Here is a 25,779-nt window from a genome sequence, read left to right on the forward strand (position 1 = left end):
ACAGAATTTAGATAATTTATTTCTTATTTCCATATTACAAAGCACAAGTTTTGTTTGTCGTTTTAGACAGGGTCTTACTCTGTGGCTGGGGCTAGAATGTAGTGGTGCAATCATGGCTCTCTGCAGCCTTGACTTCCCTGGCTCAGGAGATCCTCCCACCTTGGCCTCCCAAATAGCTGGGATGACAGACATGTCACCACGCCCGGCTAAGTTTTTTGGTATTTTTAGTAGAAGGGTTTTCACTGTGTTAGCCAGGCTGGTCTCAAACTCCTGGACTCAGGCAATCTACTCACCTTGGCCTCCCAAAGTGCTGGGATTACAGGCAGGAGCCACTGCTCTTGGCCGTGTTTACCTTTTTTGTTTCTCCTTGAAGCTGTGTACTCACTTTAAAAGTTTTTAATTGTAGCAAAATACACATAACAAAATGTACTGTGTTAACTGCTTTTAGTGTACGGTTCAGTAGTTTAGATCTGTACTGACTTTGTTGAGAAACAAATCTCAAACTTTTTCATCTTGTGAAACTGAAACTTTCCGTTTCCCCCTTTTTGTCAATCCCTGCCAATTACCTTTCTACCTTCTATTTCTATGAATTTGACTAGATGGCTTATACAGCTGGAACTAGACCTTATTGGTCACTATGTGACTACCTTATTTCACTTAGCACAGTGTCCTCATGTTGTGGCGTGTGTCAGAATTTTATTTTTTAAGCGACTGTTGCCCAGGCTGGATTCAAACTCCTGGGCTCAAGTGATCCTTTTGCCTCAGCCTCCCAAGTAGCTGGGACTACGGGCACGTGCCACCCTGCCTGGCAAAATAAACAAAATTTTTTTTGTACAGACGGGTCTCACTATGTTGCCCAGGCTGGTCTTGAATTCCTGGCCTCAAGTGATCCTCCTGCTTTGGCCTCCCAGCGTGCTGGGATTACATAGGTAAGCCATTGCACCTGGCCAGAATTTTCTTTTTAAGGCTGGATAATTTTTTTGTATGTATATACTATGCTTTGTTTATCCAGTTTGTCAGTGAACAATACTTAGGTTACTTCCCCACTTGGTCATTGTGAGTAATGCAGCTATGAGTGTGGGTGTACAAATAGCTCTCCAAGACCCTCCTTTCAGTTCATTTAAATATATACCCAGTAGGGGAATTGCTGGATCATACAAAAAAGTAATTCTTTTTTTTTTTTTTTTTTTTAAAGATGAAATCTCATTCTTGTCACCCAGGCTGGAGTACAATGGCACAGTCTCAGCTCACTGCAACATCTGCCTCCCAGGTTCAAGCAATTCTCCTGCCCCAGCCTCCTGAGTAGCTGGGATTACAGGCACCCACCATCACACCTGGCTAATTTTTTGTATTTTTACTAGAGACAGGGTTTCACCATGTTGGTCAGGCTGGTCTCGAACTCCTGACCTCAGGTGATCCAGCACGCCTCTCAAAGTGTTGGGATTACAGGCATGAGCCACTGCACCTGGCCGATCATATAGTAACTCTATAATTAGGTTTTTTTGAGGAACCGCTGTACTGTTTTTTGTAGTAGCTGTACCATTTTACATTCCCACCAACAGTGAATAAGGGTTTTGATTTCTCCACATCCTTGCTACCATTTTCTGTTTTTCCTTAGCAGCCATCCTAGTGGGTATGAGGTGACGTGGTTTGGATTTGCATTTCCCTAATAATTAGTAATATTGAGCATCTTCTTGCAGGCTTTTTGATATGCAGTCAGTTGCTTAGCATGTGTTTTATAATTTGTATCCATTAGCATAGTTTTACATGTATTAAACCACGTGGAATTGCTAATAGTCTACAGTTTTTTGTTTTTGAGACGGGCTCACTCTGTCACCCAAGCTGGAGTGCAGCAGTGCAATCTTAGCTCACTGTAACCTCAACCTCCCCAGCTCAAGTGATCCTCCAGCCTAAGCCTCTCAAGTATAGCTGGGACTACAGGTACATGCCACCACACCTGGCTGATTTTTCTGTTTTTAGTAGAGATGAGGTCTTGCTACGTTGCCCAGGCTGTTCTTGAACTCTGGAGCTCATAGGATTTGCCCACCTTGGCCTCCCAAAGTGCTGGGATTACAGGCATGAGCCACTGTGCCCAGCCCAAGCCCCACTGTTTTTTATGGTTCAACCTATAGTATATACAGTTGACCCTTGAACAACATAGGGATTGGGATGCTGACTCCCATACAATAAAAAATGTGCGTATAACTTGATTCCCCCAGAATTCAACTAATAACCTACTTTTGACTGGAAGCGTTACTGATAACAGGCAGCTGAATAACACATTTTATATGTTGTATGTATTATATACTGTATTCTTTTTTTTTTTGAGACGAAGTTTCGCTGTTGTTACCCAGACTGGAGTGCAATGGCGTGATCTTGGTTCACTGCAACCTCCGCCTTCTGGGTTCAAGCAATTCTCTTGCCTCAGCCTCCCGAGTAGCTGGGACTACAGGCACATACCACCATGTCCAGCTAATTTTTGTATTTTTAGTAGAGACGGGGTTTCACCTTGTTGACCAGGATGGTATCAATCTCTTGACCTCATGATCCACCCACCTCAGCCTCCCAAAGTGCTGGGATTATAGGCGTGAGCCACTGTACCCGGCCCTATACTGTATTATAATCAAATAAGCTAGAGAAAAATAAGAAAATATATTTCAGTAGTACTGTATCTAAGTTTTTTACTTACATGCGAGATGAACCGTCTGTCTGAAATGGCAGCAACCACAGCTGTAGACTTCATTCTATAAGACATATCCAGCAATTCAGCTTTTCCTTGTAATGTCATGACTCTGGAGCACTTCCAGCATCAGTCGTGGCACTCATGGGTCCCAGGGAGTGATTCAAGGTTTACAGAATTGCAGTAAGTGTTATGAAAAATACCACAAAAACTGCAAGAGATCACTTTTTACTGGGATACCAGGTTTACTGGATATGAACTGCTCAGGTGGGGATGATTACTATCACACATTTTCAGTAGATGCTTGCAACACTTGAGCTGACTACAGTAACAGGAAGTGGCTACATTCACATTAGCACGCTATGTACTGAAGTTAATTTTATGCACTTACGGCTTAAGACTGCACCTTTGCAATTGTTTGCATTTCTCTTGACTGAGAATGGTGCCAGGTATGGTCTGTAGGTAAGTTTTGTTAAATTTTACCTTTTAATAATACATGTGCATAATTTATGGTAGCAAGTGATAGACTAGTATTTACATGTATTTTATACATTCACAACATACCTAGCTTCTTCAAGATTTCTGGGCTATGCCATTCATCTGAGTTTTTCCAAATTGTTGAAAAATCGCCCCCAAAATTTGCAATATATTTATTGAACAAAAGTGCATGTAAGTGGACCCATGCAGTTCAAGTCCATGTTCAAAGGCCAACCACCATTTAGGAATACACATACACATTTTAGGGGTACGTGCCCAGTAGGGATGGAGGTGGCTGGGCTGGGAGAACATGTCCCCTGTGGGGAGAGGTGCCTCTCGCCCTCCATTATCTTAGCCTGTGTCCTGAGGCCAGTGCTGTAGACTCAGGGATGGCCACAGAGTGGCCAACTTGTACCTGCTGTGGTTATTGCAGGTGGTCAGCTGCAGCTGGATGTGTGTCTTGAAAGGCTGACAAGTTTGCCCTGAGTGACTCACTCTCCTGCTGTCACTTGATCCAAGAGGATTTGTGGGCAAAGCCTGCCAGTGGGTGGCGCCATTTAAAGCTAGAGCATCAGCACCGGGAAACCCTGGCTGGAGCTGGGCTTCTCTCTGGGTGCTGAGCCTTCAGTGGCTGGCATCCATCAGAGCACACAATACACTTGAAAACAGTTCAGCTGGATCCAGGCAGGGACCTAGATGCTGCAGGGGCAGCATTGAACCAAACAGATGGCAGGGGAACAGTAAATGAACAAGTAAAATACAGCGTTTCAGAGGGTGCTCATTCCTATGGGAAAAGGCCAGAGAAGGGGATAGGAAGTAAAGTTTTAGTTTTTAAAGACAAGGTCTCCCTATGCTACCCAGGCTGGAGTGGATTGACTGTCATAGCTCACTATAGGCTCAAACTCCTGGGTGCAATTGATCCTTCCAGCTTAGTCTCTGGAGAAGCTAGGACTACAGGTGTGCGTCACCACAACGGATTATTTTTTTATTTTAGAGATGAGATCTCCATGTGTTTGCTCAGGCTGGTCTTGTATTCCTAGCCTCAAGCAAATCTTCCACCTCAGCCTAGAATAACTGGGATTATAGACGCTAGCCATCACCCAGCAGGAAGTACAGATTTAGAGAGGCCAGAGGCAGCTTCATGGAAATACGTCATGGAGTGGGAGCAATGTGACACCCACCCGGGTCACATTGGAAGAGCTTTCAAGAGTAAGGGGACAGCAAACACCTGGGCCTTGAGACAGGAGCATGACCATGTTGGAGGAAGAAAGAAACAGCCAGTGTGGTTGGAAGGAAGTGGGTGAGGCAGGAGTGGTAAGGGCATGGGAAAGGGGCTTACCTTGGTAGTACTGCCTCTTCCACCTGAAGCAGAGACCTGATCTTGCTGGCCCCTCTAGTCATCAGTCCTCGTCCTTGGGAGATGCAGGGGGTTTCAGAACAGCCTGGATGTAGGTTTAAACCTAAAAGAATGGCCTTAGATTGAATAGTGATGCAAGATGAACCGGTTGGAAAGGCGGGTGGGCTGATGAAAGAGGGTCTGAAAACTGCCTGGAGTTGAGGTTAGATTTTTTTTTTTTTTTTTTTTTTTGACAGCAGGAAATCACTAAATTTCTTGAGCAGAGAAGTGCTGTGATGAACAGTACAAGGGGTTAGATTTTGGGAAATTTAATATAGTGGGACTCAAAGGACCATTTTGAGCAGCAGCACAGGAAGATGGAGGTGGAAGACCTGGGAGTGACTCCTGCAGCCTTATGGGCCAGGCAGGTGAGGACTGGGGTAGGGCTTCCACAGTAACGGGGAAATGGTAAGAATCAGAGGCAGCTCAGGTCAGACAGAGTAGGCACAGAACGGGGAAAATCATTGGAGGGGTGGAATGTGTTCTGTCTGAGACCCGAGGAGGCAAGCGGAGGTGAAGGTGTGAGGGGTTGCCACAGAATCTGAGGATCACCACGGGGCACTTGGGGGTCCCATGGGGACTGTAGAATCAAACCTCCAATGGGATCTTTAGGGGGTTACTTTTTAAGTGCATGTCCCCATAAAGTACAGGAATGTTACTTAATTTCCTCCTAAATCAGGGTAACAAATCTTTATGCATTTGAAAAAAGTTCTCATGGTCTGAATTAAAGCAAAAGTTGCTTATTCAGGATGGGAACCAAAGATACTCTCTTGCACCTCCAATTTGCATCCAACGAACAATAAGGAGCAATGCTTTCTCATGAAGACTTATCTCAGTCTTTGGTTTTACTTTTGAGGTCTTTTAGGAAAAGTTGGGCATCCAAATCCCACTTGCTGAAAACATCACAGACCTGGGGAAGTTCCTTCTCAAACCACAAATCTTCACGACACTGGCAAGCAGTGAGATTGGAGGGATCCACGTGGATCCCACACAGATCGGGGGTAGGAGGCTTCCATCCTCTGGGAGCACTCAGCTCATTGTCAGATCTCACCCAGTGCAAGACGAGCACTTTCCTCATTGAAAGTTGATTCTCTTTTTGCCCCAGTTGTAACTCATTTGTCATTCACTAAATACCAAGCACTCCCTATCCGGCAGGCACTGTTCTAAGAGCTCAAAGTCCTAGCCTGGGCAAGTGTGGACCCAAGGAAGTGTGGCTGGGCTGGTGGGGGCTCCCCCAAGGCCTGCTTCTCCTTCAGCCTCACAGTGTCAGCCCCACTGGAGGCAGAGCTCATTGAGGCATCCGGAACCCACAGAAGCCTGTAAGGGCTCCCTCGCTCCTTGCCTTCCCTGGATTGGAAGTGGGGGCTAGCCACCACCATCACAGCTTACTCCTGCTCATTCCAATAAGAGCCTATATGTCCCAAGAGGCAGCTTTCCTGCCCCATAAGAGACCACTGAGTATCTGACTGGTAGCAGGCCCCAGAAGTTAGTTGTGGGACATTCACTGGGCTCCAGTCCTGGGGATGTTTATTCTCTGGGCGGAGGGTGAGAAAGGAAAGAAAAATGTTGCAATCCACTCCACGCACGTCAGATGCGTCATCTGAGGGGGAGGGCCGTGGAAAAGGAGGGGCACCCTAACTTGGACCTGCCAGCTCCGTCAGCCCTGACTCGGCGGAGAGCGGAGTTCCCCACCTGCTGGTAGCCCAGGAAATGAGGCAGCCCAACCCACGTGCCTGGCCTCCCGCCCCTGACTTCACTTGATAACAAACCAGAAACTGAAACAGGGTCGGGATGCCGCCTCGGAGTCAGAGATGAGTCACTGCTGAGAACGGCTGCAGTAGCTGAGCAGTGGCAGCAGAGAGGCAGACGTGAGCTGAGGGCGCAGAGGCAGGCAGGTGAGAGCAGGGAGCTGGAGCAGCTGCTGGGGAGGCAGCAGGAGGGGCCTTCCTGGTCCCCAGGCTGCTGGGCAGGCCAGAGGCCCTGAGACCCACTGGCAGGGGAAGGCAGGGGGAGGAGGGAGGCAAGAGGCCAGCTTCCACTGTGGCCAGGTGGTGTGGGAAACAAAGGGCAGGGCGGAGGATAAGGCCAGCTGGGGTTGGCTGAGGACACTTGGAGGCTTGGTTGGCCCAAGCATGAGACTGCCCCCCATACCGCTTTCTCCAGCATCTCTGAGGGTTCCCAAGGAACATGGCTGGCAGCCGTGAGGTGGTGGCCATGGACTGTGAGATGGTGGGACTGGGGCCCCTCCGGGAGAGCGGCCTGGCTCGTTGCAGCCTCGTGAACGTCTACGGTGCTGTGCTCTACGACAAGTTCATCCGGCCTGAGGGAGAGATCACCGATTACAGAACCCGGGTCAGCGGGGTCACCCCTCAGCACATGGTGGGGGCCACACCATTTGCCGTGGCCAGGCTGGAGGTGAGTGAAGGCCAGTCCAGCAGGGCCTACGGAAACCACCCCTCTCCCACTTCCCTGGCTCCTTCCCCCTGGTGCCCATCTGTGACCTGTGACCCTACTTGTAAGAGTCCCACACTTAGCTGTGGGAGAAAGCTGTTGGTGTCTCCAAACTTCAGAGAACCTTAGACTCAGATCTTAGATCTTAGCTCCATCTGGATCTGGTCCAACTTGCCAGTCTTAAAATAGGGAAACTGAGTCCGGCCTGACATTCCCCCACACGGTGACTTGGGGTCTACATTCTCCAATCTTCCCTCTACCCCAGGCTGCCACTAGTGAGACCTGTGGGGAAATGAAGTGATTCTCGGCTGAGGCTCCAGCAAGAGGCTTTGGCCCTCCCAGTCCTGGAGAAAAGGCCCCGAACCTCTTTAGCTTAGGGTGGACCTTGCTCCCAGGCTAGCATTCTGACCCAGAGCAGGCTGTCTGATCAGTTTGAATCCTGAGTTTGTGGTCCAGAGATTTCCTACACTCCTGCCCTTTAGCTGATTATGAGGTCATTTCCAGGTCTAACTTTCTGTTTCTTTGAATGTCTGAGTGGAAACTAAAACTTAAAGGTGTCAACAGGGTTAGCCACCCCTGGGAAATCTCAGAAGGGCAGGCGAGCTTGTCAGTTTCTAGACACCAGGGTAGATTTGAGGAAGTCCAAGGTTCCTCTCAGCAGCACACACCCAGTCCGTGCCAGGCTCCAGGTGCTAGGGATGAAATGACAACAATAGCTGCTATTGACTGAGCACTCACTATGTACTGGCCGCTCCCCCAAGCACTGGCCATTCCTGAGCTCATTCACTCCTCACAAACAGCCCTGCCAGGCGGGTTCTCAGGAGCTGTTACTGCAGAGTTAAGAGGGTCAGTTTCAATCCCGGCTCCCATTCCTTAGCAGCTAGGTTACCTTGGCAAGTTACTCAACCTCTTTGCACCTGGTAAAAGAAAAGAAGGATACTAGCAGTAGCAACTTTGTTGTATTATTGAGAGGATTGAGAAAGGGTCTAGAGAGAGTGCCTAATAAGCACTCAAAGTTAGCTACTGGCTGGGTGCAGTGGCTCACATCTATAATCCCAGCATGTAGGGAGGCGGAGGTGGGTGGGTAGCTTGAGCTCAGGAGTTCGAGACCAGCCTGAGCAACACGGAGAAATCCCATCTCTATAAAAAAAAAACAAAATACCAAAATTAGCCAGGAATGGTGGCACATGCCCATGGTCACAGCTACTCCAGCAGCTGGTATTGCTTGAGCCCAGGAGGTTGAGCCTACAGTGAGCCAAGATGGCACCACTGCACTCCAGCCTGGGCAACAGAGCCAGAAAAAAAAAGTTAGCTATTGTTTCTTCTGAGCTGCAGCCAAAGATCACTGGTTGGTTCACAGAAAAAAAAAAAGCTATTATGATTTTTTTGTTGTTTGTTTTATTTATTTATTTTTAACTGGAGTCTCGCTCTGCCACCTAGGCTGGAGTGCAGTGGTGCCATCTCAGCTCTCTACAACCTCTGCCTCCTGGATTCAAGTGATTCTCCTGCCTCAGCCTCCCAAGTAGCCGGGATTACAGGTGCGCACCCACCAAGCCCGGCTAATTTTTTGTGTGTTTTTGGTAGATAAGGGACTTCACCATGTTGGCCAGGCTGATCTCGAACTCCTGACCTAAGGTGATCCACCCACCTCAGCCTCCCAAAGTCCCAGGTGTGAGCCACTGCGGCCCGCCATGATTGTTTACCTTATTATCCCCATATGACAGATGAGGAGCTGGGACTCGCGTGATTATTAGCTTGTTAGTGCTGCCATAACAAAGCATCACACACTGGGTGGCTTAAACAACAGGAACGCCCTGTCTCTGGGTTCTGGAGGCTGCAGTCTGAGGTCTAGGTGTCAGCCGGGTTAGTTCCTTCTGAGGGTTGTGAAGGGGAATCTGTTCTCTGCCTCTCTCTCAGATTCTGGGGGTTGTTGGCAAGCTTTGGGATACCTTGGCTTGTAGATGCTTCACTCAGCTCTCTGCCTTCATGTTCACATGGCATTCTCTCTCTGTGTGTATGTGTTTGTGTTCAAACTTCCTCTTTTTATATTTTTGAGTTGGAGTCTTGCTCTGTCACCCAGGCTGGAGTGCAGTGGCACGATGTCAGCTCACTGCAACCTGTGCCTCCCAGGCTTATGTGATTCTCCTGCCTCAGCCTCTGGAGTAGCTGGGCCTACAGGCGTGAGCCACACACCACACCCAGCTAATTTTTGTATTTTTAGTAGAGCTGGGGTTTCACCATGTTGGCCAAGCTGGTCTCAAGCGATCCACCCACCTTGGCCTCCCAAAGTGCTGGGATTATAGGCATGAGCCACCTTACCTGGCCAGCTTCCGCTTTCTTTTTGATACAGAGTCACTCTGTTGCCCAGGCTGGACTGCAGTGGCATGATCTCAGCTCACTGCAACTTGTACCTCTTGTGTTCAAGTGATTCTCCCACCTCAGCCTCCCAAGTAGCTGGGATTATAGGCATCTGCCACCACACCTGGCTAATTTTTGTATTTTTAGTAGAGATGGGGTTTCACCCTGCTGCCAAGGCTGGTCTCGAACTCCTAAGCTGAAGTCATCTGCCCACCTTGGCCTCCCAAAGTGCTGGGATTACAGATGTGAGCCACGGCGCACCCGGCCTCCAACTTCCTCTTTTTAAAAGGACGCCAATCGTATTGGATTATGAGCCACCCTACTCTGGTATGACATCATCTTACCTTAACTAATTGTATCTGCAACAACCTTATTTCCAAATAAATCACATTCTGAGCTACTGGGGGTTAGGATTTTAATTTATGAATGAGAGAGAGAGGGACACACTTCAGCCCGTAAACTGAGTAACTTCCACTGTTAAGATAGTTGGAATGTGGGGCAGCTGCTCAGGAATCCAAACTCAGTCTCACAGTCTCTAGAACCATGCTGGGGTCCCCAGCCGCCATATGCTGCTAGTAAGCTGAATTCAGACCTGGAGTGTGGCTTCTTTGAACTGAGATGTGCTGTAAGTGTAAAGAGCACACTGGATTTTTTTTTTTTTTTTTTTTTTTTTTTGAGATAGAGTCTTGCTCTATCACCAGGCTGGAGTGCAGTGGCGCCATCTCGGCTCTCTGCAACCTCTGCCTCCTGGATCCAGGTGATTCTCCTGCGTCAGCCTCCTAAGTAGCTGGGATTACAGGTGTGCGCCACCATGCCTGGCTAATTTTTGTATTTTTGGTAGCGACAGGGTTTCACCATGTTGGCCAGGCTGGTCTAGAACGCCTGACCTCAAGTGATCCACCCACCTCAGCCTTCCTAAAGTCCTGGGATTACAGGCGTGAGCCACCGCAACTGGCTAAAGTCTTGTATTTTAAAAAGAGACAGGCCAGGGGCAGTGGTTTATTCTGTAATCCCAACACTTTGGGAGGCCAATGCAGGAGGATGGCTTAAGCCCCGGAGTTTGAGACCAGCCTTGGCAAGACGGTGAGACCTCCTGTACAAAACAAAAAAAATTAAAAATTAGCCATGCATGGTGATGCGTACCTCTAATCCCAGCTACTCAAGGAGGCTGAGGCGAGGGATTGCTTAAGCCCAGGAGTTCGAGGCCATACTGACCTATGATCATGCCACTGCACTGCAGCCTGGGTGACAGAAACCTTGTCTCTATTAAAAAATAGTAAGAATTAATTGAAAAATTAAAAAGAGCCATAAAATGTCCTCAAAACTTTTATATTGATTACCTATTGAAATGATTATATTTTGGATATGTTAGTGAAATAAAACATTATCACCTGTTGACTTTTTACTTTTTCAAATATGGCTGTTGGGTGATTTAAAATTACATTTGTGGGCCAGGTGTGGTGGCTCACACCTGTAATCCCAGCACTTTGTGAGGCCGAGGCAGGTGGATCACTTGAGGTCAGGAGTTCAAGATCTGCCTGGCCCACATGGTGAAACCCCATCTCTACTAAAAATACAAAAACCTAGCTGGGCATGGTGGCAGGCACCTGTAATCCAAGTTACTCAGGAGGCTGAGGCAGGAGACTAGCTTAAACCCAGGAAGCGGAAGTTGCAATGAGCCAAGATCATGCCACTGCACTCCAGCCTGGGCAACAGAGGGGGATTCCATCTAAAAAAAAAAAAAAATTACATTTGTGGCTTGCATTATATTCTATTGGACAACACTGTTCTAGAAGTGCAGGTCGAATAGCCCTTATCTGAAATGCTTGGAACCAGAAGGGTTTCAGATTTTGGATTTAGGATTTTTTTTTTATTTGGAATATTTGCATCATACTCACTGGTGAGCATCCCAAATTTGGAAATCTGAAATTTGAAATCTTTGAGCGTCATGTTTCCTTCTGAGCGTCATGTTGGCACTCAAAAAGCTTAAGATTCTGGAGCGTTCGTAATTTGGGATGCTCAGCCTGTATCAATGGTGGGCACAGTACCCCAGCGTGCTTCTGGGAAGACTCCGTGAGGCTGGTGGCATTTGAAAGGGGTGGAGGAGAGTCTGTGTAGGCAGTTAAGTGGGCTGTAGGGAGCCATTGGAGATTCTTGAGCAATGGCATGGGAGGATAAAAACCAGTTTGAAGAAAACTAGAATGGAAGTACCATGCAGGATAGACAGGAGTGAGAAAAGAGATGATAATAAGGAGAGTCGGAGGCCCTAGGGAGCGCTTACCAGGGCCTGCGTCATCTTTGGCAGACAGAGAACTGGAGTGAAGAAAACGTTAAGACAGAGGAGATCAGTGGAGAGTCACAAAAAGGGGAGGGCAACGTGGAATAAGTGGGAGTCTGTTCAGATGCTGATGCGAGGCCCAGGGACACTGCAAGGAGCTCCCCACCCTCAGATCCCCACTGAGCAGTCAGGGTGGGCAGTATGTCGCTCTCCTTCCTCCTTGTCCCCAGTTTCCCTCCCCATCAGAGAGACAGAAAGGGGCAGAGGAGCCCAGAGCAGGGGAAAGGAGGCAGTAGAGCAGTGCCTCTCCCAGTCCTTGTACATCCAGACCCAGAAAACCACAATTCCCTGGGCACCCTTGAGCACTGGCCTAGGGGCCTGGACACCTCAGTCTTCATCCAGATTTCGTGCAGAAATGCTTTTGTTTCTCAGTTAGAGGCTATGCCAGGTACAACGCTTTAAGCGTGTGATACAGAACCTTGCTCAGACTGGGCACTTGATAGCCACTGAAGGACGAGTCAGGAGTCTGAAAACCAGGCAGGTCTTTGGAACCACATTGAGCTTCCCAGTTCCTGCTCCATCACCTATCGGTCTGTACAATTGTCAGCAAGTTCTCGAACCTTTCTGAGGCTCTATTTCCTAATGATAAAAGAGGACTCGTAGTGCCTCCTCCCTGGTCTCATATGGGTTGGACGCGGTGATGTGGGCTGTGGCCCTGAGCGCAGTACCTGGTTCACGGCTGATGTTCACTAATTGTGCCCATGGAGAGAGAAGGGCAGAAACCTAGTCCTGTCTCCGATTTCTCTTGGGAACTGCAGTCCTAGATACTGGCCCTCATTTTCTGCCGGCTGTACCTGATGTGTTTGCTGCCCCTCTCTCCCACTCTGCTGCCAGAGAACTTCCCAAACCTGGCTCAGATCATAGCTGTCTCCCCACATTCAAATATCTCCTGTGGCTCCCTATTACCTAAGGTCCCCCCAGCTCAGCACCCAGCAGTCATGCTCTCCAATCCCCTATCTACCTGCCTTTCTCCTCCATTGCCTACCATGCATTTCAGCCAACTCCTATTCCCTCCTATCCCCCACCCCTCTCCCCAGAAATACCATCATTCTGGCAGCCCCAGGCCAGAAGAGACCTTTATGATGCCCTTCCCCACTCCTGCCCACCAGCCCTGCCCCACTGGTCCCTGGTCCCTGGCCCTCCTTGCTGTTGCTCATGCACTTCATAGCTTGTCCATCCACCCATGCATCTGCTCGTTTCCACAGCTCTTACTATACACTTCATCTGCCCCAGACTGGAATCTGTGTTTTGCACACAGGTGACTTGAGATTGTTTATGGGATTGAAGTCGAACTGATTTTCATAAATACAAAAGAGTTCTGGTGGCTGCAGGGAGTAAAACTGCCTCTGCCCTAGTGTTGGCCTTTGCTGTCAAGAAGCAGTGAGGCACAGCCGCGAGGGTGGGGACCAAGCACCCTGTCTTTAGACCGGCTGCCTGTGGATCCAATCCCAGCTTTGCCTCTGGATTGTTCTGTGTCCTCTACCTTATTTCTCAGCCTCTCTGTGCTCCCCTAAGTAGGATCCTCTGTAACACAGAGACAATTAAATAGTGCGGGTGTATCCAGCCCTGTGGCCCAGGCACTGTTCTGAGCATGTTTCATGTTTCATACTCCCCACTGAAGTGGTTAACTAGTCCAGCACTCCCATTTTATAGATGGGGAAGCCGAGGTACGAAACTGAGTAAACTGGCCTAGCAAGGGGTAGAGCAGAGACTCAGATTCTGGCTCCAGAGCTAGAGCTGTGGTGTTCAGATTCTATGCTCAGTGTGTGTGATTGCGCTCTGTAAATGCTAAGTGTCCAACGTATGTGAGACGCATGAGTGGAAATGTGGCTCATAATGGTCATCATCTGTCTCTGTGAATGAGGACACTGCATGTCATGTTGTCGGAAGCTCTGGAGACAGTTTGATCCCATTCATCATCCATAAGGTTTTAATCCCAAAGAGATCAGGTTCACGGGCCCCCAAATGTGCTGAGACCCCAAAGGGCAGTAGCCTAACAGCCCTTTTATGAGACCCCATAAGGCCAGGTGACACCTCTCAGGTGAGTCTAGGGTTGGCCAGTCCTTGGTTTCATGCAGGGATTTTTTTTTCTTTTTGAGACAGAGTCTTGCTTTGTCACCCAGGCTGGAGTGCAGTGGCGTAATCTCAGTTCACTGAAACCTCCACCTCCCAGGCTCAAGCAATTCTCATGCCTCAGCCTCCCAAGTAGCTGGAATTACAGGCATGTGCCACCACGCCCAGCTAATTTTTGTATTTTTAGTTAAGCAGGGATTCACCATGTTGCCCATGCTGGTCTTGAACTCCTGGCCTCAAGCAATCCTCCCAACTTGGCCTCCCACAGTGTTGGGATTACAGGTGTGAGCCACTGCGGCCGGCTATGCAGGCATTTTCCAAAGGCCTCTCACCTCTCTGTCTCTTCCCAGGTGGAGTAGTGAGCATGCCCAGCCAGCAGCCAGCAATAAACTAGCCCATGGTGGCCAGGAGGCTCTGGGGAGACCCAAGTCCGCCCAGGAGTGCTAGCACTTTAGGCCACTGATGTGAGTGGGGGCCCCCCAACTCCATCCTTTTTCATTGATTGCAATGTGGTGCCATTACTTCTGTAATGTAAGTGCTTATGATCTTCCGACCTCTCTGTGTCTGACCATTAGCTAGAGGGGATATTCAGCAATGTCAGGAGACATTTCTGGTTGTCACAGTGGCTGGCATCTAGTGGGTAGAGACCAGGGAGCTGCCAAACATCTCACAATGCCCAGGGCAGCTCCAGCCCCTGCCACGCACACACAGAAAATAAATATCTGGCCCCACATGGCAACAGTGCTAAGGCTAAGATACCATGGTCTATAGAGAGCCCCACAAATCAGACTCTCAGCACAGGAGGGAATCCATGCACTGGAGACTGGCATCCAGAGAGGGGCAGTGATTTGCCTGAGGACACACAGGAAGCTACGATACAGATCAGTGCTGAGACTCAGGGGTCCCATCTGGTGGGTTCGTTTTTCTTCTTCCTTTTAAAAAAATCTAATGGTGATTTTTAGTAACTTGTAAATCACTTTTGTGAGTTAATGTTCTTTTAACGTCAAGGCGGCACAATGAGGGGCATCCCCCCTGAGAAGCACCGTGGTTGCGGACACAGATGCAGACAGAAGGGAAGTCACAGTAGCTTGTGAACAGGGAGAGATTTCAGCTGTGGCCATCCCAGTAGCCCTTGCACAGGTGGGAGTGTCCTGTTGGGGCCCTGCCACCTGGCAGATCTCTCTGGGGCTCAGCCAGATGAAGGAGGAAGGCTTCACTATCCAGATTTGCCCCAGGGTAAGTGGCCTTGTGGGAACCAGGCACTAGCCGCAGGCTAGCCGCAGGCAGGGACACCACGGGAGCTTGGCAGGGGACAAGAGCAAAGCAGGGGGGCGGGAAAGCTGGAGTCACTCCAGAAGGTGAGAGTAAGGGACCTGGTTCTCTGCAAGAACAGCATTGTTCAGGGCCCCTTACTCATGCCTCCTCTCCTGGCAACCAAGAATGAATGAACAAATGGACGGTGGATGAATGAATGCATGGCGGAGGCAGCAGGCTCTGAACTGCTCAGCAGGATTTCAGTGCAGAGATGTGCAGACTTCTTAGGAAGAATCCCCTGAAACAGTTGCTGACACCCTCCTGGAGATTTCGATTTAATGGGTCTGCATACGGCCTGGCCCTCCTGGATTTTTGGATCGGGCACAACTGGGGAATACTTGGAGTTGAGAGGAAACACAGTGGAAGGTATATGCAGGCAGACAGCCACACCTGGCCTGGCACTCACATGCTTGTGACCTGGGAGCACACCGCCCTGCATCCCACTTTGATGGTGGGTCAGATGGTATGATAGTCAGTGCTTTATAGGGCTGTCACTGAGTGCCAGGGGGTGCCTGGTCACGCCCGGTCCCTTGGTCCTCAGTAGGTGCTAACAGTCACAACTATAATAACAATGACAGGGTCATGTGGATCCAGACACTGCACTGCAGCTTTCAGCTGACTAGCTGTGTGACCTGGGCAAGCCCCTTAACCTCTCTGATTCTGAGCTCCCTCCTCTGTAAAATGGAATTAAGAATACTCTCATTGAGCAGCTTCATGATGAGGTAAGGAAAGTGCCCGGAATAGTGCTAGGTTGCTAAGAGATCGATAAATGCCCATCCCCCAGCCCCACCCCAGTTCTTTCCAGGAATTTGAGAGACTCCTTCCTGTGTTGGAAAGTGGCAAAGTCTGACACACCTGCCTCATGACACTGACTTAGGGCAGATCCTGTGGCCAGCAGGTCACACAGCCCTGAGGCCCGCTTGTCAGTGCCTTTTCCTGACTCCTGGGCTCCAGGAGGTGACTGACTCCTTCCCTTTTCAGACCTTAAAGTCCATGGAGCCCTGGCTGCTACTGGGCCACGCAAGCCTCACCAGTCTTGGCCCTCACCTGACACATGGGAAAACTGAAGCCCAGAGAGGGTCTTTGACATCCCTGAGGGCACACAGCAAGTTCCAGCAGTCTCTTTCTGCCAGTTCCAGAATCTTTGTCCCAAAGAGTTGGTGTCTCTCTGCTAAATAGATAGTTTTGTTCTTTCCCTTATTCCTCTTCCTTTCTCACCTGTCCTCCCCCTCTTATTGTTTGTCTCATGGCAAGTCCCATAGTGCCTCATTGTAGACCCCCCTTCCCCTCCCTGGACTCTCAGGCTCAGGAAATGATGAGTTTCCCAGGAATCTACATCATGATGACTCGTCCCTTCTGTGTCTGGGCCTGGCTGAGGCTGCTGCTGGGATGGTGGATGAGTTCCTTCAGGGCTTTCTGTGAACTGGGCCTGAGCCAAGCCCCTAGATGGGGAAAACAGGCCACATTGTTCTGGAGCACAAAGGACGTTAGCGAGAAAAGGCACATGACCCGTGGCCGCCCACACACCCACATCTCTCCACGCCCTGTGCCATTTCTGCCCACTGCTGTGTGCTGGGGGGTTTCCTTTGCACTGTTTCCCTTGAGCTGCTGCTCTGAGATTGTGTGCCTGTTGTCAGCTTTTAAAGCCTCAATTTTTTTAAAATTGTACTTTAGGTTCTGGGATACATGTGCAGATCATGCAGGATTGTTGCATAGGTACACACATGGCAAGGTGGTTTGCTGCCTCCATCCCCCCATCACTTATATCTGGCATTTTCCCCATGTTATCCCTCCCGAACCTCCCCACCCCCAGCTGTCCCTCCCTTAGCCCCTGCCAACAGACCACAGTGTGTGATGCTCCCCTCCCTGTGTCCATGTGTTCTCATTGTTCAACACCTGCCTATGAGCAAGAACATGAGGTGTTTGGTTTTCTGTTCTTGTGTCAGTTTGCTGAGAATGATGGTTTCTAGTTTCATCCATGTCCCTACAAAGGACATGAACGCCTCCTTTTGTATGGCTGCATAGTATTCCATGGTATATATGTGCCACATTTTCTCTGTCCAGTCTATCATTGATGGGTGTTTGGGTTGGTTCCAGGTCTTTGCTATTGTACACAGTGCTGCAGTGAACATAAGTATGCATGTGTCTCTATAACAGAACCATTTATAGTCCTCTGGGTATATTAAAGCCTCAGTTTTATCACCATTTCCCAGGTGACCCCTAGCACGCTCAGGCTTGAGAAGCACTGCTGTGGTTCAGGGCGGCATGCCTTCATTCTCCAGCATGCTCTCCCTAGTCCTCTAAGTAGAGCATGGGCTCTGTCCAGAGAAGGCCTCCGACCAGACTATGTGGCCAATGGGCCAGGCTGGAGACATTGCCTGTTGACAGTGGATGGATAGGCTCTGCCTATCCATGATCCTGGACAAATCATGACCCTGGACAAGTCACATCTTCTCTCTGAGCCTCATTCTCCTGTGATTGCCAGGGGAGAACATGTAAAAGGGACCACATGATGTCCCAGGAGGCCACTGGCCATCTAGAAGGAGAAGCAGGCCACTGAAGGTGTTAGCCACCAGAAGGCAGAAGGCTCTTTCCTGGGGCACAGGCTCAGGTCGAGGGCTACATGCAGAGGAGATGAAGGCTGTCATATAGCTGTCCAAAAGGGGCCTGAACTAGCCACGAGCTGCCCCTTTTCCTAATAGAGCTCGCATCTGTTCTATTTTCAGGTCCCCTTCCCATCCTCTCCAACGGCAGCTGAGTTAAAGCAAGCTGACTGGCCTACATGACCAGAGCAGAGCAGGCTGTCCATGTGGGAGGCGAGGCAAGGGACGTGGGGCTGGGACACTTGCAGCTGAGCCCCTGGGCGGGTGGAGGCCTGGAATGGTCGTTTACGCTTCTAGCCCGGTGTGGCAGTGACAGGCAGGCTCTGGATTCGGCCCGCTGGCTTCAAGGCCTGTCTGCTACTAACTAGCTATGTGACTGTCCCAGTTTTCAAATGGTGCTTAGCAAATCACACCAAAACTTACTGGTTCAAACAATGTTAATATGTATTTAGCTCAGCCACCTACAGTTTGGGCAGGTGCTCTGCACTGGGGACAGGCCATCGGTTAAGGCAGCTTGAAGGCTGGGGACTGGACCCATGGGAAGTGTGGTGGCTGGTGCTGGCCTGCTGTGGCCACATCACTGTCTTGGTGGCTCTTCCCCATGGTCTCTCCAGCATGATGGCTTTGGGGTAGCCAGAATTTTATTTACTTATTTTTTGAGACAGAGTCTCACTCTGTCACCCAGGCTGGACTATATTGGTGTGATCTCAGGTCACTGCCATCTCCCTCCCAGGTTCAAGCAATTCTCCTGCCTCAGCCCCCCAAGTAGCTGGGACTAGCCACCATGCCCAGGCCATTTTTGCATTTTTAGTAGAGACAGGGTCTCGCCATGTTGACCAGGCTGTTCTTGAACTCCTGGCCTCAGGTGATCCACCTGCCTCAGCCTCCCAAAGTGCTGGGGTTACAGACTTGAGCCACCATGGCTGGCTGGTGGCCAGACTTCTTAGAGAACTCTGGTCCTGGAGAGAAGTCACAGAAGTCATACAGTCCAGCCCAGATGCAACAGGTGGGGAGTTTGATTCCATCTTTTTTAAGAAGAGTTTCAAGGAATTTGCAAACTTGTTTTAAAATCATCAGTGTAAGCTTGGGCATGTTACTTCTCTGCATGTCAGATTTTTCCTTTGTAAAACTCAGTCCAATGCAGCGCTCCATCCTCACTGTTCGTTTTCTGTGGCTGCCTTAGGAAGTCATCAACCAACAACTTGGTGGCTCACAGCAACACAGATATATCCTCTTACAGTTCTGTAGTTTCGAAGTTCAGCGTGGGTCTCACTGGGCTAAAATCAAGGTGTCAGTGGGGCTAGGTCCCTTCTGGATGCTCTGGGGAAGAATCCATTTCCTTGCCCTTTTGGCTTCTAGAGGCTGCCTGAATACCTTGACTCACGGCCCCTCCCTCCATCTTCAAAGCCAGCCACAGCCTGTTTTCCTCACGTGGATTCCCTCTGACCTCCACATGTAAGGACCCTCTCGATGATATTGGGCCCACCTGAGTAGGCCAAGCAGTCTCCCATTTGAAGTTTAGCTGATTAGCAATCTAAATTCTGCCTGAAACGGTAATTCCTCTTTGCCAGGTAATGTATTCACAGATCCTGGGGACCAGGGCATGGACATCTTTGGGAGGTCATTATTCTGCCCACCACAATAGAATTCTTGGGAAGATTAAACAACATAACCTACGAGACGCATTTTGACACACGCTTGGCACCCGGGAAATACTCAGGACGTACTAAGCACTGCTCCTACACAGTTCAGCTCCTGGAAATGTCCAGGCGGGCTTCTGGCACAGACTGAAGCTATCGAGTGTGAGGAGGGACCTAGTCCAGTCTCCTCTTTTCAGAGACGATATATTTGAAGCCCAGGGAGAGACGATAATTTGCCCAAGGTCACACAGCCAGTCAAGGAGGGGTTGCTCCCTTGCCAGCCCCAGACCTACCCGGAAGATGCTGGGTCATGTAGGGGTGGGCACTTGTCTTCCTGGCCAGATCCTGCAGCTCCTGAAAGGCAAGCTGGTGGTGGGTCATGATCTGAAGCACGACTTCCGGGCGCTGAAAGAGGACATGAGCGGCTACGCCATCTATGACACGTCCACTGACATGGTGCTGCGGCGTGAGGCCAAGCTGGACCACTGCAGGCGCGTCTCCCTGCGGGTGCTGAGCGAGCGCCTCCTGCACAAGAGCATCCAGGTGAGAATCTCCTCGCCCCTCTCCCTCCCCCTTCTCCCCCACCCCCTTCTCCCCCACCTCCTCACCCACCTCCATTTCCTCCCCCTCCTCACTGTCTGTCTCCGTTTCTTCCTCCTCCTTCTCCTGTTCCCCTCCCTCCTTCTCACCTGCCTCCATTTCCTCCCCCTCCTCCTTCCCCTCCTCCTCACCCTCCTCCCCATTCCTTCTTGCCCTCCTCCCCCTCCCCCTCCCCTCCTTCCAACTCTTCTTCCCCTTCCCCCTCCCCTGCCTCCTCTGGGCAGCCTGCCCAAGGCATTGCTGGCAGGTCCTGCTGTGCCTGGTCTCTGGCAGGTACAGTACAGATGAGGGCAGGGAAGGGAAAACACCCAACAAAGGTTTGCTTTTGTTGTTGAAATCAAGCCAGTTACCCTGTGGGAAGTGAAGCTTGATTCCACCATAGAACTCTGAGCAATGGTGTAAAGCACACACCTCACCTCAGATGTGTCCCACAGCAGGACCCAGGGAGCTGGGATATCTGTGCACCATGAGCCACTGGGCACTGATTTGGCAGCACTTCTGGCTGGCAGGCAAAGCAGGCAGGAAAAGTCATGCAGATGTGGGGGGTTGGGAGTTGACCCTGTGGGAAGGGCAGAGGGAGAGGGGCCAGACAGTAAGAGCCAGGGCTGCACGTGGGGACACTGCAGGTCAACAGCTCTTTCTGAAACACCTGCTCCCTGCCAAGCTGCGCCAAATCCTAGGGATGCAGGGTAAGCAAGGCCGGTCCCTGTCCTTGAGCTCTTGGTTGGTTGGGAGATGGCCCTCAACCAGGTCATCAGCACACATGGTAGAGTGTCTGATGGAGGGAAGGGCAGTGCCCTGGGAGCAGGATGAAGGATGAGGCTGGCAGGGCCGGAGACCAGGTCTGAACAGAGCCTGGAGGGTCTTAGTCAAGGAGGGCAGAGGAGGGCATATGGAGTGGGGTTGGGGTGAGCCAAAGCCTGAGGCCGGGGGAGGGGCTGGGGAGCAGGGAGCCTGCCCTTACCTGCTGGCAGGAACTGTGGGAACCCTGTCCCGAGCAGGGAACAGGCCTGGGTTTGGCCCTCTCTGTTAGCCTCGGGGCACATAAGGCACATAAGGCCCAGGCTGGTCTTTTCCTGGAGCCCTTGTCACTGTGTGGCTCCCAGACCCAGGGGCCTTTCCCAGGTTCTGTCCCTGGGCTCATTAAGCCTGGTTGTTCCAGAAGCTCAGAACCCTGCCAGGCCGCTCTTGCCTGCACTGATGCCTCTAGAAACCAGCCCTCTGGGCCCCCTCACATGGGCAGTGGTGCTACTGATCACTGTGACCGCAACTGACCCACAGGACACAAGGAGCTGACGTGGTAGAGTGGTCACAGTTGGGCAGTGATGTTACTGCCCCCTGAGGGAGTGAAACAGCAGGCCTGGGGCTCCCGGCCGAGCTGTGTGCATGGTGGATGGGGCTGCACAGAAAGGAAGGATGCTGCCATTTGTCAAGCCCTGTGGAGGGTGCCCGGCAGTTGGCATGCTCTCATTCCAACCTCTAAGGCAGGTATCATCAGGCCCATTTTACAGAAGAGGAAACAGAGGCCCAGAGAGGAAAAGTGGCTTGCTCACGGTCACTTATGCCCACAGGGGAGCTGGGAACTGGAACCTGGGTTTGTCTGATTTCACATCTGGGGCTCTTTACCTCCCTGCTTGGTGATGAAGGATGCGGATGCTGCATTCTGCTTCTGTTCTTGGCTTCCTCCAAAGAGCAGAGTGGTAGAGCACATAACCACCCCATGCCTCAGTTTCCTCATCTGTCAAGCAAGGATGGTGATAGAGGCAGTTATGCAGAGGCACACTGTGGACGACGCCACCATGCTACCTGCTTGCGATAGTGTCCAAGCCAAAAAATAAAGTATTAAAAAATAATACAGCGTAGTAAAGGCAATGAGAAAAAGCCTTTTTCAGTGGCCACCACACCAGGTATCCCCAACCCTGTCTGCAGTGCCTGGAAAAGGAGCCGCTGTGAGAACAGGAAGGCCTCTCTCGACAGAGGGACACCAAGAACATGCAGCCAGGTTCAATAGCTCACTGGCTCCCATGCTGGGTAGTGGCCAGGATACCAGGCCTGAGTGGGGGGTGCGAAGGGAGCAGGCAGGTGGCTGGAGTGAGGACTTGCCCCACATACTTGCCTCTGCGGGATACACATCTGAGCTCCACAACTGGATGGCTTGTGTGTGAGCCTCAGTTTGACCGTCAGTGACATGGGGGAATAAGTGTATCCAGCTCAGAGGTTTAACTTCAGCCTAGTGCACAGAAGAGGTGGTAAATGGTCATCGCGTCTCCCTTGAATGGACTGAGGGCTCCCTGACTCCCACAGCACTACCCTCATAAGGTCTAGGCTCCCGACGTCGGCATTCAAGGCCTTCGGTGATAAATCCAGGCCCACTACCCCTCCCCACACTGTCTTTCACACACCCCCTGCCCCTGCCCTTGCAGCTCTCTTATTTTATCTGCACACACTCTCCCCACCTCTAAACACTCGCAGCCTTTCCTCTCGATGCTGATGTCCTGTGTTGCCTCCGAGCAGCCCTTCCCCATGTCCTTAGCTGGAGTTCCTCACTCCCTCCTCAGTTTTCTGAAGCTCCCTGTTAGAGTTGCTGGAGCCACTGTGTGCATCTGACAGCAAGTCAGCAGCCTCTACTTCCCTCCCAGGACTGCAGGTGACTTGAAGGCACAGCCTGGTTCCCAGGTGGCTGGATTTTGTGCCCCTGGCCCCAGAGCTGAAGGCAGGCCAGCTTCAGCCACCTGCTGAGTCTCCCAGTTCCAGAGTGTCAGAGGCCTTGAGAGACTCACTCACTGACCCACCTGGGGACTCTGGAAATTGGGATGTGAGCAGGGAAAGCCCCGAGATTGGGCCTCTGAATTCAGCCTCATCCCAAGTCCCCACTCTGTACTTGTGTCTGCAGAACAGCCTGCATGGACACAGCTCAGTGGAAGATGCGAGGGCAACAATGGAGCTCTACCAAATCTCCCAGAGAATCCGAGCCCGCCGAGGGCTGCCCCGCCTGGCTGTGTCAGACTGAAGCTCGGTGCAGCCCGTTCCCCACGGACTAGAGGCTTTCGGCTTTTTGGGACAGCAACTACCTTGCTTTTGGAAAATACATTTTTAATAGTAAAGCGGCTCTGTGTTTTCTCTACGCCATCCCTGGGTCCTCTTCTTGTTCTTTCTCTCTGAGCTGGGTTAACCGTGGACAGGACACAGTCTGTGTCAGTCTGTGTGATATTGGGAGGGAATGAAGTCTTATGAGGGGGAGGTGGGCAAGTGTCAATTTCCTTAAGACCTTGAATCCCATGGGTCCAAAAAAGTGGCTTGGGAATCTAAGTAGTGCGTGGCTTAATTATGAATCCCACACTTTGCTGCTGCACCCCAACCCTACTCCTGGTGCATTTATGCCCAGAGGGGTGGCATTATTTCCTGTAGTGGCGTTCAACTCATCTTGAGCTTGGTGCCACAGCATTAGTGGGCAGTGGCTTTAAAGCAAAGGTACAGGAAATGTCAAGGGTACTACCCTGGTGACCTTGAGCAAGTCATGCCTCCTATTTGTAAAATGAGGAAGCAAAGGTAGTGAACTGTGGAGTCAGAGAGAAGTAGGCTGAAATCCTGTCTCTGTCATTTAGTAGCTGTGTGACCTAAGGTGAGTTACTGAACTTCTCAGTTTCTCCATCTGTAAAGTGAGAGTTCTAACAACTCTAGGGTATTTGTGAGATGTTGTGTGCAAAGCCCCCAGCACCATGCCAGTCCTAGCTTAAGTACCCACCAAGTGTTGATAAGTCATTGTTCTTCCCTGGACTGCTTTCAGACCTAGGGGACCCCAGGGAGAGTCACTGCACGCTGTTTCTGGGCTCAGCTTCTGAGGGGAGGGCATACTGTATGGGGAGGAGGGTCTGGGCCAGAGCTCTCCCTGGCCTCTAGAATCAACTGCAGAGTTATTATTATTTTAATAATAATAATTTTAGTGTATCCACTAAACAAAAGTTATTAGAATGGTGCCAGGCAATTTTTTTTCTTTTTTTTTTCACCCAGGCTGGAGTGCAGCGGTTGGATCTCGGCTCATTGCAACCTCCGCCTCCCAGGTCCAAGTGATTCTTCTGCCTCAGCCTCCCAAGTAGCTGGGATTACAGGCATGTGCCACCATGCCTTGCTAATTTTTGTATTTTCAGTAAAGATGTGGTTTCGCCATGTTGGCCAGGCTGGCCTTGAACTCCTGACCTCATGTGATCCACCCACCTCAGCCTCCCAAAGTGCTGGGATTACAGGCATGAGCCACCGCACCTGGCCAAGCTGTTCATTTTTTAACCTCCACAGGTGATTCTGGCCTTAGGGTATTTGAGTCACCTGTGGTGCTTTCTCAGCCAGACCAGCGCCTGAGCACAGCATCTGCAGAGTTTCAGATTCAGATTGCAGTGAAGCTCAGGAATGTGCAAGTTCCGCATTCTAACAAGTTCCCTGCTGCGCTTGCTGCTGCTGCTGGCCCAGAGACCACACTGCCTACGAATCAGGTGATGGGGATGTGCAGCCCCAGTGGAGAGCTGGCCCCAGGGCTGGGCGCCACCAAGGTGCATTCAGTCACAGGTCCAGCCTCTCCCCATGCTGCCTCCCTATGCAGTCTGTTCATGCAGAGAGGTCCACAGCCCAGCAAGATGGGTCCCAAATAGCCCACTGCACAGATGAGGGACTCCAGCAAGGTTAAGAACCCACGAGGTTCCAATCCAGACCTGCCCAATTCCCAAACCCAAGTCTTGCTTTCCCTCAGTTGTCTTACCATGGCAATGCCTGCCATCTGAGCCACTGACCTCTGGGAAGCTGGAGGGTCCCCTCTCACATCTGGAAGACAGGGGAGATGCAATCTGTTATTACAGGGGTCTCTCCTGCCTTGTTCCCAGAGTTCAAGGTGATGACCCAGCCCTCTGCAGCTTTATGGTTTCTTACGTGCCTTCAGGGTACGTCGGCCTTTTCTGACTGTGAGTGGCCACTAGGTGGTAGCCTTGGGACGTCTGTTCTCCCCAAGGCTTCAAGGGCAGAACCTGCCTAATGAACATTTTGGGATGAGGTGTGAGGGGCAGTGTCTTCAAAAATGCCTAGGGGGCTGCTCCAGGGATCCTGTAGACAGTCTTTACACAGCCACAGACACTGAGGCTCAGAATGAGGCTGGAGCATGATGCAGCCTGGCCTGGGAGGTGAGCACAGGCTTTCTGACTCCCAGGCCAAGTCCCCCACCTTGGGGGACTCTGGGGCAGGGCAGGAAGGCCGGGGAACGATGGCACTCTCCTAGGCAGTCAGCACCAGTCCCTGGAGACAGGACAGATCCCACCTGACGGCAGCATGAGGGTGGAGAAGCGGTGGTCATGTCTAACCCAGGGGGGAGCCCTATCTGGAGTCCCTGTCCGGGCGGGCAGCTCGGGCGGTCTGGTGTCCCCTGCATCTTAGTGGGTACTGCTTCTGCCTCCTGCAGCTGCCCCAGCTGAGCCTACAGGGTGCACCTAGGGAGGGAGAAAGTTAGGTGCCTTCGGGGCCTCTACTCCAAGGGTCACAGGTGAAAATGCCTCAGGAGCGAGTCCTGAAAAATAAATGACTGAGCCAGACAAGCTGTGCTGTGGGGAACAGGGAGTGTGTTCCCTGCTGGAGCGGGCGGTTGCCACTCAGCCTCAGCTTGCGGTGGCCATGCCCAAATGCTAGCTGGTGGGCACATTGTCAGGGCTGCGTCTGGCCCACAGGCCACCAGTTTGAGACCTAAACTCCAGTCCTCCTCCAGCTGACACCTGACTCTTTTCGACTGGGAGGCATCCACTCTTGGCCTAGATGAGTCCAGTGACAGAAAATCGACTTCTCAAAAGCACTTCTCAGAGGATGGGAGCTCTGGA

The 25,779-nt window shown here is 51.0% G+C and overlaps 1 protein-coding gene and 1 long non-coding RNA gene across 4 annotated transcripts in view; one reads left to right on the forward strand and one right to left on the reverse strand.

Annotated features, from left to right (window-relative positions):
* LOC118154471 (uncharacterized) overlaps nucleotides 1-25,779 on the reverse strand; it is a 119,978-nt gene continuing 94,199 nt past the window's right edge. The window contains exons 3-8 of one of the 2 annotated variants that reach the window (XR_013536638.1): nucleotides 24,681-24,742; nucleotides 21,557-21,668; nucleotides 20,342-20,489; nucleotides 6,705-19,855; nucleotides 4,497-4,617; nucleotides 1-2,744 (exon numbers count right to left, since the gene is read on the reverse strand). This is a non-coding gene — a long non-coding RNA (uncharacterized LOC118154471). Of the gene's footprint in view, nucleotides 3,857-4,496; nucleotides 4,618-6,704; nucleotides 19,856-20,341; nucleotides 20,490-21,556; nucleotides 21,669-24,680; nucleotides 24,743-25,779 lie in introns of both variants that reach the window. The other variant, XR_004744381.2, reaches the window with a different exon arrangement.
* On the forward strand, nucleotides 6,390-23,059 carry ISG20 (interferon stimulated exonuclease gene 20). Of its 2 annotated transcripts, XM_078376036.1 has the most exons (4): nucleotides 6,390-6,448; nucleotides 6,717-6,968; nucleotides 19,673-19,873; nucleotides 22,824-23,059. In XM_078376036.1, exons 2-4 carry the CDS (start codon nucleotides 6,741-6,743, stop codon nucleotides 22,938-22,940), a joined length of 546 nt encoding a protein of 181 aa, XP_078232162.1. In that variant the 5' UTR covers nucleotides 6,390-6,448; nucleotides 6,717-6,740; the 3' UTR covers nucleotides 22,941-23,059. The 2 variants fall into 2 exon arrangements, with proteins under 2 accessions (XP_078232162.1, XP_002749188.1); XM_002749142.7 differs by having other exon boundaries at nucleotides 6,390-6,968.

Source organism: Callithrix jacchus, chromosome 6 (genome assembly GCF_049354715.1).
Source record: "Callithrix jacchus isolate 240 chromosome 6, calJac240_pri, whole genome shotgun sequence".
Taxonomy (NCBI): domain Eukaryota; kingdom Metazoa; phylum Chordata; class Mammalia; order Primates; family Cebidae; genus Callithrix; species Callithrix jacchus.